A 14,144-nucleotide genomic window follows, 5' to 3' on the forward strand; every position below is an offset into this window, starting at 1 on the left:
CTCACAGAGTTAATAAAGCAGGCAACTCTCAGTTTATACAACTTGAGTCCTGGAAGTTATGGGATTTTCAGACCTTCTTCGGAGACTAACTTGACTGTTAGATTGTTTGAGGGAGTGGACTTTCAAGACAGATGTGCTTGAGCTCAGGTTCCAGCCGGGCGTCTTAATAGGTGAGATCTTGGGCAAGTTACTTAAACAAAATGAACTTCAGGAGTGAAGTGAACATGAAGACAATATCTGTCCTCCCACAGGATGATGAGAAAGACTAATGATAGTGTATGAAAAGCCCCAAAGGGCTCAATAAACTGTAACTGTGTTTATAGTCCAGCTCTACTTGCAAAATTGCAGGTACCACTGAAAAGGGAAGGAAGAGATGAGGCAAGAAACTTCAAGTTCCAAGATCGGCCATGACGGCTGACACATCGTAGGCTGCTCGCTTTCAAATGCTCTTTCCTCAGTCTAACTCACAGCTTGTGAAGGAATAATCATTCCCAGTGGCAATTCAATGCAATTTTATGCTAAAATTCATTCGGAAAATAGGATTTATTTATTTATTTACTTTTTGTGGGGAAGATTGGCCCAGAGCTAACATCTGTGCCAGTCTTCCTCTACTTTGTATATGGGATGCTGCCACAGCATGGCTGATGAGTGGAGTAGGTCCACACCCGGGATCTGAACCCGTGAACTAGAGCCGCTGATGTGGAGCACATGGAACTTTAACCACTTGGCCATGGGGCTGGCCCCCAGGATTTATTTGTTTAAAAGTTATTTTGCATTCAACTGTATTGGAATGAATCCATTCTGTAAAATAAAAAAATGCAGCATTTTTACCCGGTAACCATGAATGTGTGTGTGTATATGTGCAGCCATGTGCATACACAGTGTGAACAGGGTTAAGATTCATTTGAGGTCACCCAGGCCTTGGATCCTAGGGACATAAACCTATTTCTAGCTGACATGTGGTTGTCCAAAGCATTCATTCATTTACTTAATAAAAAATGTATTGAGCAGTTATTATGCACCAGCTATAGGCTCCTCCCAGTTTTAGAATTTATCTAATAGTTATATGGACAATAATATTCATAGATACAGAACATATACAGAGGAGTTGCAGTTGAACTTATAAATGATCTGGCCAATTGCTTCAATTTGTTAATGGGAAAACTCAGGTGCAGAGAAATTTAGTTGAATTTCTCCAGGACTACAATTATCAGAGTAGCTATAAAAGGAAGTCTTGAAACTGTTTCTCAACTTGTGCTGCACATTAGAATCACCTGAAGAAATTTAAAAATATTTATGCCCAGGCTATACCCCATACAAATGAAATCAGAATCTCTTGGGGGTGGGACCCAGGCATCCATATTTTTTAAAACACCCTCATTTGATTCCAGTGGGCAAAATGAGGTTATAACTATTGTTTCATAACAATATGACAGTGTCGCTGTTTCTCTTTGTGCTTAATTAGGTCAATAGTCAATGAAAATTCCGATTTATGTATAAAGTTGCCTAAAGAAACCAGAAACAACAAGACGCAATTGTCATAAGCATTAACCTTTCCTTTCCACTGCCAAAATCCTCAGACTCTCACTTCCTGGAGCACGTTTTCTTGCAATAACCTCTTTACTCTCTTCTAGAATCTGCTGCCAGACTAACGTTTTTCAGTGTCTCTTCTACAGGTTACCCTGCAAGTCTATTGCCTACAAGATGAAGTCCTAACTACCTCACCCTAGCATTTAAGGCTGCATGGTCTGATCTTTATTTATCATTCCAGCTGCATTGTCCATTCTGTGGGCAAATAGGCCCACACAACTTGCCCCTCCCCCACAACTAACTTGCGCATAATCTCTTTGAAATGCCCTTTTTCCTTCTCCCTTGAGCAAAATTCTTCCAATCCTTCAAGGCTGCAGCTCAGATGTCATCTCCTCCATGATGCCACTGTCATCTGCCCTCTGTATATTTCTACACTATTTCAATAGTGTAATTTTTACTTTATTATATTTTTATTTTTTGACATGTACGTATTTGACTATATGGTATAGTGGATTTTTTTTTTTTGTAATATGTTTTCTTTCCTTGTTAGGTTATAAAGTCGTGGAATGAAGAGACTGAGTTTTATTCATATGCTTATCCATATAGCAGGCCCATGATACACATTGGTTGAATGATGACTTCTAATAAAGAAAGCTACTGGTGTAGTAGAAAAGGATAGAATGAGTTAGGAAAATATAAAATCTTAAATAAGTGTAACATGGCCCTATCTTTGCTTCTTCTACAAATGCTTCTTTAAAAGCCACTGAACTGCTGTGTATTCACTGATCCTCAAACCAGAGACTTTCTTAGTACTTTTCTTTCACAGGTGAGATGCATAAAAGTGCAAAAAATAAGATATGTTTGGAACAACTTAGAAGGACAGTTCCAGAAAATTGGGTAAGTTGTTTCAACAATTTCCTCCAAACAAGGAAAATATTATCTCAAAAATATTATTGCTAAATATGTCTTTCTCATTATTGTTATTTTAGCTCTTTGGAAGACTGGCTCAGTTCTGCCAAGATACATCTAAAATTTGGATCAGGACTCACAAAAGAAGAACAAGAGATTCGGTACCATGCATATTGCTATCTATGCCAGCTCAAAAGGACTGTTACCAGTTAGCCAAATAGAGAGCCCAGTAAATAGTTATCTTAACTGGTCAATATCAGAAAATATTATAATGCTCTATTTAATATCATTAAATGCTTTCATATATTATCTCATTTCATCAGAGCAACCTTGTGGGGCAGGTAGACCAGACATCATCATCGTGATCTCAATATAGCAGATGAGGAATCTGAAGCTCGGGTCTAATAGCCTGAACAAGTGACACAGATGGGAAGTAATAGAGGAATAATTGAGTCTCACGCTTCTGCCTATGGGTTTAGTGCTCTTTCTACTTTATACAATGCTTCTCAGGGTTATTATATTAATAAGGTTGAGCCAATTTTGATTGTAATCAGGAAATATATATTATACTACAATAACATAGTTAAATAATAATTGTAGAGCGGCAGAAGAATATTATGCAAGACCTGTAGCTCCACAATTCCGAATCAGTTGCTGGGCAGAGGCGCAAGGTTTAGAAAGGGCACTGGATTGCATGTCAAGGGGCTGTCATTAATTCACTATGTGGCTTTGAGCAAATAGCTTCTTCTCTCTGGGCTTTAGTTTCCTAATTGCTAAGGGAGGGGGGAGGTCAGGACTCTATAATGGCCTTGCTGGTCCTACGTTTTTATGATTCTCACATTCCCTTCCACCCCATTTCCGATGGTTAGAAGAGACCTAGAGTGCGGCAGCATCAGCACCACTGGGGGCTTGTTAGAGACGCAGAATACCAGAGCACACCTCCCCCCATGGAATCAGAATCTTTATATCAGCAAGATCCTGAAGTTATCTCTGTGAACACTGAAGTATGAAAAGCACCGCTCTAAGATATTTGGCCAAGCTATTTGATCTGAGCATCTATGTAGAAGGCACAGAGAGAGTGGTTAGTGCTCCTAACAGCAAAAGAACTCATACAGGGTCATTGCTTTGTGTAATGAAAGAAATAGGTTTCTAGGTTTTCAATTAAAGGGCCGTATATACCTGTATGGAGCTATTTCTGAGAGCCCAACACCTTTTCACTCACATTAAAATAAATTCTGCAGCCTCCTAGACCTGGAAAGGAGCAGGATAGATACAGGATTCCTTACTGGTAAAACTACTGTCTCCGCATGACCCCTTCCTCCCACTTCCACGGAGCCAGAGCTGGGGAGAGACAGAGTGGAGAGAGTGTCAACCCTGAAACTACTTCAACAAAACAATGGCTAAAATGAAATACCCAAATTACCATCAGGGGAATATTCAGACCTCAGGAAGAGTTTAGTTCAATAGATGCAATAGGATCATGTTTATTGTTTTTGCACCTGGGAACCCTCCCACTCCCCAGTTATTTTGAGAAGGTTGGGGATGTTATGTAACGAGGAAGGCTTATGTTGATCCCACAAGTCAGAAAGCGAACGTGGAACAGATCTTTTTTTGAATGGGTGAGAAATGAGTTTCATTTTTATTATTAGTAACTGAATGATCTGTGATCTCTCCCTCTAGGAGGTTAATATGTGGGCCTAATACCATCGATGTTGAAATCACACCAATTTGGAAACTGCTCATCAAGGAGGTAATCAGTAGTGTCTCTGGGTGCTGGATAGAAAATAAAGAAGTTTGGTTGTGGTCAAATGATCAAGAATGCTACTTGTTAATAAGTAACTGTAATTTGGGTTATTTTAAAAGAATGCGAAGCATATTTTCTTCACATCTCTTTTCTACCCTTTTCCTTAGCATCCATCTTTTGGACTATGATGCTCATGTGTCTACTTATCCTTAAATGACTGGATAAACATAATGTTTCTTTTCTTCTTTCCTTTTTAATCCTACACTCCTTAGCCTGTCTCAACTTTGTGAAACTAAAATAATACTTAAAATTAAAAAAAAATTAAATCTCTTTCTTACGGATGCAATGTACAATTTCTTCAATATCCAAAATTGTGGGAAGAAAAGTATCTGCTTAGCCTTATTAGTTTTATTGATCTCAATGTGTGTTTGGGGGAGAAAGAAGGATTTGACCACCATTTTTATGAAGTTGAGGTTTTCCTCTTTGACTCTATCACTGGGTTTATTTTTCATTTTACAGTGGTTATTATGAAGCTGTAACCATACAGCTGTACTCAGGGTCTCCTGCACTTCACCTCCACTCCTCCTTGCCTTAAAAAAGCTTACTAAACTCAAGTACTTTATCAATATTTCTAGCAGGCTTTCGGGCATGAAAGAAAGCAAGAAACTGATAAGAAACGTTTTTGGATGCCTCTTCCCTAACCAGAGGCAGGATTACAGCTCCTGTTTTAGACAGGTGGAAATCAACTAGAGGGAATTTGAGTAAGGGCACAAAGTGTTTTAAACCAAAGCAAGATTACAACTGTTGGGGTGACCTCTACTTTCTCCCACCGTGTTCTAGATGCTCAGTTACACGTGACCCTTTCAGCTTGGCTCTCTACTTCTGAGAAAATGTAGTCTTCCACTTGTACGTTAATCTAAAGCATTTTAACAGCTTCAAATATGGCAGAACTTGTGTCATGGAGAAGAACAATAGACTAGAAAGCATTTTAACTTTGCAAACCTGAAATAATACTTTACCCGTCAGAAGGCCAGTCAATGTAAACTAGACATGATAATATCTACTTACACAATAGTTGTGGTGCTCAACATGAGGATCCATGAGACAATGCTTTGTAAATTATAAGGTGCAGCAGTAATTAAAAGTAAGTGCTCTGAGGCTAGATTGCCTGGGTTCAAGTCTTGGTCTGTGACAGTCACAGCTGTGTGACCTTGGGCAAGTTTCTCAAGATCTAACGCTCAGTTTCTTCATCTTTACCATGGAGATAAGTAATAACGTTTGGTTAATAAGGTAATTATGAGAATCAAATGAGCAAATTCAGGTAAAGTTGCTTAGTGCAGTGTCTGGCACATGGCAACTGCTGAATAAATATAATAAAAATAAGAATATTATGTGGGATGGTTTATGTCGTGGAGGCGATTATGAAAACAAACAAGTCAACGAACAGCTAAGTGTGAAGCCTAAATGTCTCCATTGTCTTCCTGTTTTTATGTCGGCCAACAGGTGTTAAATCCATTTTACATATTTCAACTCTTTAGTGTCTGTTTGTGGTTTACTGAAGATTATAAGGAATATGCTTTTGCCATCATAATCATGTCCACCATTTCCATCGCTTTGACAGTATATGATCTCAGAGAGGTGAGTTTTTCTATCAATTTTATGGTCTCAGAAAGGGAGCACTAGTGACTTTATTGAAATTTTGTTAGAAAGGAGAATCAAGCAATAGTCATTGACTACTCCATAACCAATAAGACCACGTTTGTAAATATCTAGCACGATAGTTGGTGCTCAACAAGTGTTAATCTTGTCCCTTCCCTCACATTGCAATCCCTAATCTTTCAAGTTGTTTTTTCCCCTCTCATTAGCTTGCTCAGGCTGATTAGCCAAGAGAATATGCAAATATTTATGAATTGTGAATAAGTGAAAAAATATATGCAGGGAATACTGATGGATCTTGAAGATGATAGAAGAGGGGTGGAAGGTGGAGGAGTCTCTGTTTGATATTAAGTCTTTTGCCCCTTATATTTGGTTAGTACTCATTTGTTGAAACCCCAATCCAACTCTTTGCTTTCTTTATGCCTGCACCAGGGGATCTGGGTGCTTTTGGGAAGAAATCACATAGAACAGATTGGTTCATTGTACTATAAATCCACAAATACCAACCTCATCTGGGAAAGCTTTCTATATGTCTCTGGTCAACATGCTCTCCTATTCTCTGAAATTAAGGTTTCAAACCAAATCTCTCTTCAAGTTTCTGAGATCCCGACTGCCCGTATTCCATTTTTCCTCTAATTCAGTAGATGATTTCACAAAGAGATGCCATAAGACAGGAATTTGCTAAATTCCCCACTCTCCAACTGCCAAAAGAGTCTTGTCTCCACCTCCTTCTTGCTCTGACCTCTCATTGCAGAGAAGGAAGTGCCCTCTGCTTGTATTTGGGATAGCAACCTCTCCCACCTTCCCAGGGTGCTTATGTGGTCAGTGAATGACTCCTTCTTGCTCCCTCTCCCCAAGAGCCTTCCCATTTAAACGTTCTCAAGTTCCTCCCAACTTAAAAAAAAAACCCTGAAACAAACAAAACACTCCCTTCTCTTGACCATGCATTTGCCTGCAGCTACTACCCTACCTCTTGTCTCCCTTTGATAGCAAAACTCCTCGAGCTCTATGCATTCTGTCTTCATTTACTCATCTCCCTCTCACTTCTCAGCTCTCCTGACTTGGCTTCCTCTCTCCTCACTCCATTTAAACAACACTTGTTAAGGTCACTGCTATAATCCTAAGGCTCATATGTAGTTTAAAATTAAAAAAAATTCTTTTTTTTAACTAGCTAGTGTTTTTTCTTACTAGAAAGAGTAATATATGGATATGATATATAAGAAAGTCCAAACAGGACAGTATAAATGAAAAGTAAATATCTCCCCTACCTTGGTTCTCCCAGTGTCTGGGTCCCCTTTCAGGAGACATCTGCTGGAACCAGATGTTCTATGTATTTTCAGCAATATTAAACACATGTGCATTAATTTGTTTTACACAAATGGAAATACACTATGTATGCTGTTATGTATTTGCATTTTTCTTCTGTTTTTTGCTTTTTTTTGCTTTTATTTTCTTTGTTGTTTTTTTTTTTTGAGGAAGGTTAGCCCTGAGCTAACATCTGCTGCCAGTCCTCCTCTTTTTGCCGAGAAAGACTGGCCCTGAGCTCACATCTGTGCCCATCTTGCTCTACTTTATATGTAGGATGCCTACCACAGCATGGCTTGCCAAATGGTGCCATGTCTGCACCTGGGATCTGAACCGGTGAACCCCAGACCACTGAAGCAGAACATGCGCACTTAACTGCTGTGCCACTGGGCCAGCCCCTGCATTTTTCCTCTAATATATCTTAAATATATTTCCAAGTCTGCACAAATATATTTTCTCTAGATGTTCCATAATTTTTAAACCAGTCTTATATTGATTGATACTTAGGTTGTTTCTAGTCTTTTGCTACTAAAACAGTGCTGTAGTGAGGATTCTTATACATATACTTTTTTCACACGTCCACATATATGTGTATTTATAAATATACGTATATAAATCAAAAGTATATATAATTTATATTTTATATAAATATGTATATAGTAGGTTTATATGTATGCTTGTATATTTCTTTATTAATAAGGAGATAAACATTTTCTATACTTGAAATTACTTAATCATAAACTAGATATATTATTTTAATAGATGTTGTCAACATGCCTCTTAAATAAGTAATACCAATATACAGTCCTCCGAACAGTAGATGAGCTCTTTTTTCCTTATCTTTGCCAAAATAAGTGAAAATAGAATCCCATAACTTTAATAGCATATTTTCCCGTATGAATTGAGCACTTGCTGTTACTTTTATTTTACTGTGATCTGTATTTGTGTCCTTCATTAATTTTTATTGGGTTGTTGGCCTTTTGCTTGCTGAGTTTATGGTCCCCCTCCCACAGAGGACATTTTTTTGGCACAGATTTCATTAAACCTCTCTGCCACATTGGATACCATGAACCGCTCCAGAGCTTCGCTTTGAAGCACTCTTTCCCCTTGGCTTCAGTGACAACACACTCCATCCTCTCTAGTTGTTCTTCTCCATTCTCTTTTGCCGTTCATCCTCCTTTACTTGGCCTTTTTGTTTTCAATGGATGTCTCAAATCAAAACAATATGAAAATGTATACAACGTAAAGGCTCCGTCTTACTCTGCCCTTCCGCTTACGCAACCATTTTTATTAGTTTCTTGTGCATTCTTTCAACAAAAATTTTTAGGTGACTCAAGCAAATGCAATTACATGTAATTTGTTTTTCTTTCTTTATTAGGTAAGAGGTAGTATTACGACATTATTTCCTACCTAGACTTATTGTTATTTTTAATGATCTGTCTTGATGGTCTCTTCATATAAGTACATCGAGAGATTCTTCATTGTTCTTATGGCTGTATATGCCGATGATTTCTAAAGGTAGATGCTAATAACTTTCAAATCTCTATATATCTCAAGTCCAAATATCTCTTTTGAGTTTGAGATTCATAGATCCAAAAACCTGTTTGATTCAGTGTCACTTCTTCAGGGGAGATTTCTATTGGTTCCATTGGCTGCATATGCTCCAAAAGCACATTATTTTTTTCTTATTATTACTGATTGTTAATGATACATTAATACGTTTGGTTATTTGATTAAATGTATTTCTCCAATTAGGTTGCAGATTTCTTGATGGTAAGAACTCTGTTTTGTTGAGCATTCTATCTCTACCTCTTAACATAGTCCTTGGCACATAAAGGTTGTTCAATAAATGTTGAGTGAATGTGTCAATGAGTAAAAGAATAAGTTAATAGCAAAACGCTCTTTCACCTTATATTATTCTATTAATAATTCTTAGGACATATTAGTCAGATTTATAAATTATTTGAAGCTGGGAGCCTTAAGGTGTTCTAAACGACAAAATCAGGATAAAAAAATGGACACACTACATGATTGAGACCTTTAACACCCAGAACCAGGTAGAAGGCCTTTCACACAATAGTTTCTTAATAAATGCAAAATCAAATGTAATTTTATTACATATTTTTTGTCTCTTATTGATTCACTCTCAGTGTCTCATATATTTTGTATATTAGAACAATATATACCATGAGGAAATAGCAGGAATCACCAACTCCTTATAAAGTTGTAGATTAGAAACTCCGATGTGGGGTATCCCAAAGCTGCAATAATGCTTAATTCTTGAAACTATTTAGGTATAAACACATATCTTGAATGATTAAAGTTCTTGATGTTATCTATTCACTTCAAGAACTAAACACAAATTTATGGTTATCAAAAACTCTTTTGAGTGGATGGAGTATGCTGGGAAGTTCTTTTCTACTGAAGAACCCATACTTCTTATTTCTGGGTGAAGAGCACGACAAATTGGATGCTTTTCCAGCTGAGTAATTGGCTACTCAATCTTGTTTTTAGACAGTGTATTCTGTTGGTGATGAGACAGTGCTCCATCTCTGAAGAAGCCTAGCACTTTACTGAATGATACGTAAGACCTATCCTCAAATAGAAAAGCCTTTTCTTATTTTCCCTTCTTTTTCAGCAATCTGTAAAGCTCCACCGTCTAGTTGAGTCACATAATAGCATTACGGTCTCAGTATGTGGGAGAAAAGGTAAGTCCCTTTGTTTTATATCTGTGTGTTGTCCATATGGCATCAGAAAAGGATTTAAATTTGTTTTTCTGATTGTTTCTACTACTCCCATCTTCATACGCATCTTTTCCTATGTATTTACTTAAAGTGATTAAGAACTCAAGATCTTTTGATCTTTAAGAGAAAACAACTTTATTGAGGTGAAATTGACATACAATGAACTGAAAATATTTAAAGTGTATAATTTGATAGGCTTTGACATATGTACACACCCATGAAACTATCACCACAGTAAAGATAATGACTACCCATCACCCCAAAAAGTCACGTTGTGCCTGTTTGGAATCTTCCCTCTCAGCCGCTCTCTACTCCTCCCCATTCTCAGGTGATCTCTTTGCATGTTTAGAATTTTAGATAAACGGTATTGTACAGTACGCATTTTTTGTCTTTTATAATATATTTTTGGGTTAATTTTATCTGGATCAAAGTTCATAAGTATTTTGAAATCAACCCATTTTGTTAAGTATATCAATAGTTCATTCCTTTTTATTCCTAAGTAAACGACCATTGCATGGATAGACCACTTTGTTCATCCATTCACTTTTTGATGGAAATCTGGGTTAATTCCAGTTTTTGGCTATTACAAATATGCAACTATGAACTTTTGGGTTCAAGTCTTTGTATGGACTTACACTCTTATTTCTTGTGGGAAAATATCTAACTGTGGAATGGCTAAACCATATGGTAGATAAATGCTTAACTTTTAAAGAAACTGCCAAATTGTTTTCCAAAGTGATTGTACCATTTTACATTTCCACCAGCAGTGTATGGGAGTTCCAGTTGCTCCACATTCTTGCTAACATTTGGTATGGTCAGTCTTTTTCATTTTAGCCGTTTTAATAGGTGTGTGGTAATATCTCATTGTTGTTTTAATTTGCATTTCCCTAATGACTAATGACATTGAACATCTTTTCAAGTGCTTATTTGATACTTGTATGTCTTTTTTGGTGAACTGTCTGTTCAAATCTTTTGCTGATTAGATTTTCTTATTATTAAATTTTGAGCGTTCTTTCTATATTCTGGATATAAGTCCTTTATTAGACATGATTTGCAAATATTTTCTCTCAATCTATGATTTATCTTTTCATTCTCTTCACAGGATCTTTCAAAGGGCAAAAGATTTAACTTTTGCTAAAGTCCAGTTTATCAGTTTTTTCTTTTGTGGGTCATGCTTTTGTGTTATATCTGAGACATCTTTCCCTAATCCAAGGTCATCAAGATTTTCTACGTTGTCTCCTAGAAGTTTTATACTTTTAGGTTTTACCTATCAGTCTGTATCGTGTTTTGAGGTTCTTTTTTCGAGTTGAAGTTCATTTTTTTTGCAAACGGATATACAAATGTTTCAATACCATTTGTTGAAAAGACTATCCTTTCTCCACTGAGTTGTCTTTGCACCTTTGTCAAAAATCAGTTGTGTATGCGTAGATCTATGTCTGAACTACATGTTCTGTTCTAATGATCTATTTGCCTGTCTTTATACTAATGCTACACAGTGTGGCTTTATAATAAGTCTTGAAATAGGATAACGTTAGTTCTCCAGCATTGTTCTTCTTTTTTAGAGTTGTTTTGGCAATACTGGGCCCTTCACATTTCCGTATGACTTTTAGAATCAACCTGTCTACCAAAACACATGCTGGTATTTTGATTGGGATTATGTTGAATCTATAGATCAGTTTGTGGAAAATTGACATGTTAACAAGTTCGGCTCTTGTGACCTATGAACATGGTTTATTTCTCCATTTATTTAGATATTCTTTGATTTCTCCCGCAATATTTTGCAGTTTTCAGTGTATGGGTCTTTCAGTGTATGGGGGATCCTCTGCAGGTCTTTTACTTTAATCCACACATTTCTCACTCCATATCTTATTTTTTTCCTCGCAAATTTTTTTGTTGAAGAAACTATTGTTTCATCCTATGGCTTCCACAGTTTAGATTACATTGATTGCATACTCATGGAGTTAGTTAACATGATTTTTCTATTCCTTGTACTTCCTGTAATTGATAGTTCTGAAGCTTGAGTTTTTTGCAAGAAAACATCATAGTTGGTATTGTATACTTCTCATGGGAGGTACGTAATATCTGGTTGTCTTCTTTTTGTGATATTAGCAGACTTGAATGCTCATGATCTAGATTTATTATTTCATTCAGAGTTTCAAATTTCTTCTTCTATCATGCCATCTTCATAGATCAAATAGAATATTTCTGTAAAGAGAAACATCCCTCCTCAACTATTTCATTACTCTGAGATTCAGTTTGTTTAAGAAAGAGAGGAGAAATAACTATTTCTCTTCATTTAACAGCTTTCAAAATAATGGGTTGACCCTCTAGCATTTTCCAAAGACTTTTTTTTCCAGTGTCATTATAGACATATATTGTTAACATGGTTGGTATATTTCCATCCATTGTAGTTTTTGTTCTTATTGTTGCCCACATTGTCCCATCTTCAGCCATTTCGAGCCTTTTCAGATTGGCTCCTGAGTTCTTTTGACATGAACCCAGCAGTCTTTGAAAGTTTTATTGCTTTCTGGTATGACAAGATATTCCAGACTCATCTTGGACAATTCCTGCTCCAAACCTGGACACATCCATTTTTCCAAAGAGCTCTTAGATTTGGTACTGAGAGGCCTCAATCAGAGTGTTAGGAGTGCTCATTTCTTTGGTGTTAGTCATTGTTTCTAGGATTTTTCAGAAGACATACCTAAGAAATAATATTTTAAAGATAACATACATTAACGAGTTCATACTGGTATTTCCATTGGGGCCGGCCCAGTGGCGTAGCGGTTAAGTTTGTGTGCTCTGCTTTGGCAGCCTGGGGTTCACAGGTTTGGATCCCACGCATGGACCTATACACTACTCATCAAGCGATGCTGTGGCAGTGTCCCACATACAAAATAGAGGAATACTGGCACAGATATTAGCTCAGCGACAATCTTCCTCAAGCAAAAAGAGGAAGATTGGCAACAGATGCTAGCTCAGGGCCAATCTTCCTCATCAAAACAATAACAACAACAATAACAAAACATACTGACATTTCCAATTCAAGCTTAGAACTATGGGCTTTTTACTTAAGTTCATTGATTGTACTTTTGTCTCTCCATTCTCCGTAATAAAAGTCCTGATTCTCAATGACAGCAGGAAATTACTCATTAGCTTTATCCCATCATATACAATAATCTCAGAATAACAAACCAAAACACCCAGCAACAATATTATTCCTAGAAACAATGTAAGATTTTTTAGAGTTCTTCTTTTCCCCTGTTTGTGATATACCATTAGAAATGTAAAAATTATACATTTAAAAAAATCATATTTTAAAGTCACTCAAATAATTCTTCTCTATATAGTTATGCCAACAACTTGATAGGTTCGTCTCATTCATTTTGCTGTAGACTTTTAGTCTTAGCTTTTCAAATTCATTTTCGTAGTCGTTTGCACAGATGTTATATAAAATATCTGCTTGTTTGGAAAGTTAAATCCATCAGACGGAAGACATTCAGGGGAGTCGAGTTCTTACCCCTCTTCTCTCTGCCTTACGTACTCATTCTTTCAATAATGATCATTTTTGTTTGTTTTTGGTTTGTTCTTACATTTAAAAAATACAAATTATACATAATATTCATATATATATACAGAGTAGGATATATTTTTATACTGCTGGGTTTTTTAGATAACAGGAGTATATCATATACATTTAACTTATATTACCTGGTGTATGTGCTTTATACACTTAATTTTGTTTCCCAGGGACCCTCCCATAGCAGTGAATACAGATATTCTTCATTCATTGTTTCAGCTGCATGGCACTCTCGTGTAGGGGAACCACTATTTATTCAAATAGCTCTCTATTAAAGGATTTTTTTTCAATCTTTTACTATTACAAGTAGTGCTATAATAAAAAGCCTGTGCACATGTCTTTTCATATTTTTACCAGTCTATCTTTGGTATAGATTTTGAGAAGTAAAATTGCTGAGTTAAAGAATAAATGCATATGTGCTTTTTTTTTCTCTTTTTCTTTTTGGTGAGGAAGATTAGCCCTGATCTAACATCAGCTGCCAATCCTCCTCTTTTTGCTGAGGAAAACTGGCCCTGAGCTAACATCTGTGCACATCTTCCTCTATTTTATATTTGGGACGCCTGCCACAGCATGGCTTGATAGGCAGTGTATAGGTCTGTGCCTGGGATCAGAACCTGCAAACCCTGGGCCACCAAAGTGAAACACGTGAATTTGACCACTACGCCACCAGGCTGGCCCC

General features: G+C 36.7%; 1 protein-coding gene across 7 annotated transcripts in view; it reads left to right on the forward strand.

Annotated features, from left to right (window-relative positions):
* Positions 1 to 14,144, forward strand: part of ATP13A4 (ATPase 13A4) — a 123,041-nt gene that overhangs the window by 50,409 nt on the left and 58,488 nt on the right. For 6 of the 7 annotated variants that reach the window (XR_011503234.1, XR_011503235.1, XM_070509166.1 and 3 more), the window contains exons 4-8: positions 2,357 to 2,427; positions 2,520 to 2,600; positions 4,120 to 4,189; positions 5,687 to 5,821; positions 9,783 to 9,852. Coding sequence is in view for 5 of the 7 variants with exons in the window: in XM_070509166.1 (XP_070365267.1) it covers positions 2,357 to 2,427; positions 2,520 to 2,600; positions 4,120 to 4,189; positions 5,687 to 5,821; positions 9,783 to 9,852 (427 nt within the window). In the remaining 2 variants the exon portion in view is untranslated. The remainder of the gene's footprint in view (positions 1 to 2,356; positions 2,428 to 2,519; positions 2,601 to 4,119; positions 4,190 to 5,686; positions 5,822 to 9,782; positions 9,853 to 14,144) is intronic. The other variant, XM_070509168.1, reaches the window with a different exon arrangement.

This window comes from Equus asinus, chromosome 5 (assembly GCF_041296235.1).
Source record: "Equus asinus isolate D_3611 breed Donkey chromosome 5, EquAss-T2T_v2, whole genome shotgun sequence".
Taxonomy (NCBI): Eukaryota; Metazoa; Chordata; class Mammalia; order Perissodactyla; family Equidae; genus Equus; species Equus asinus.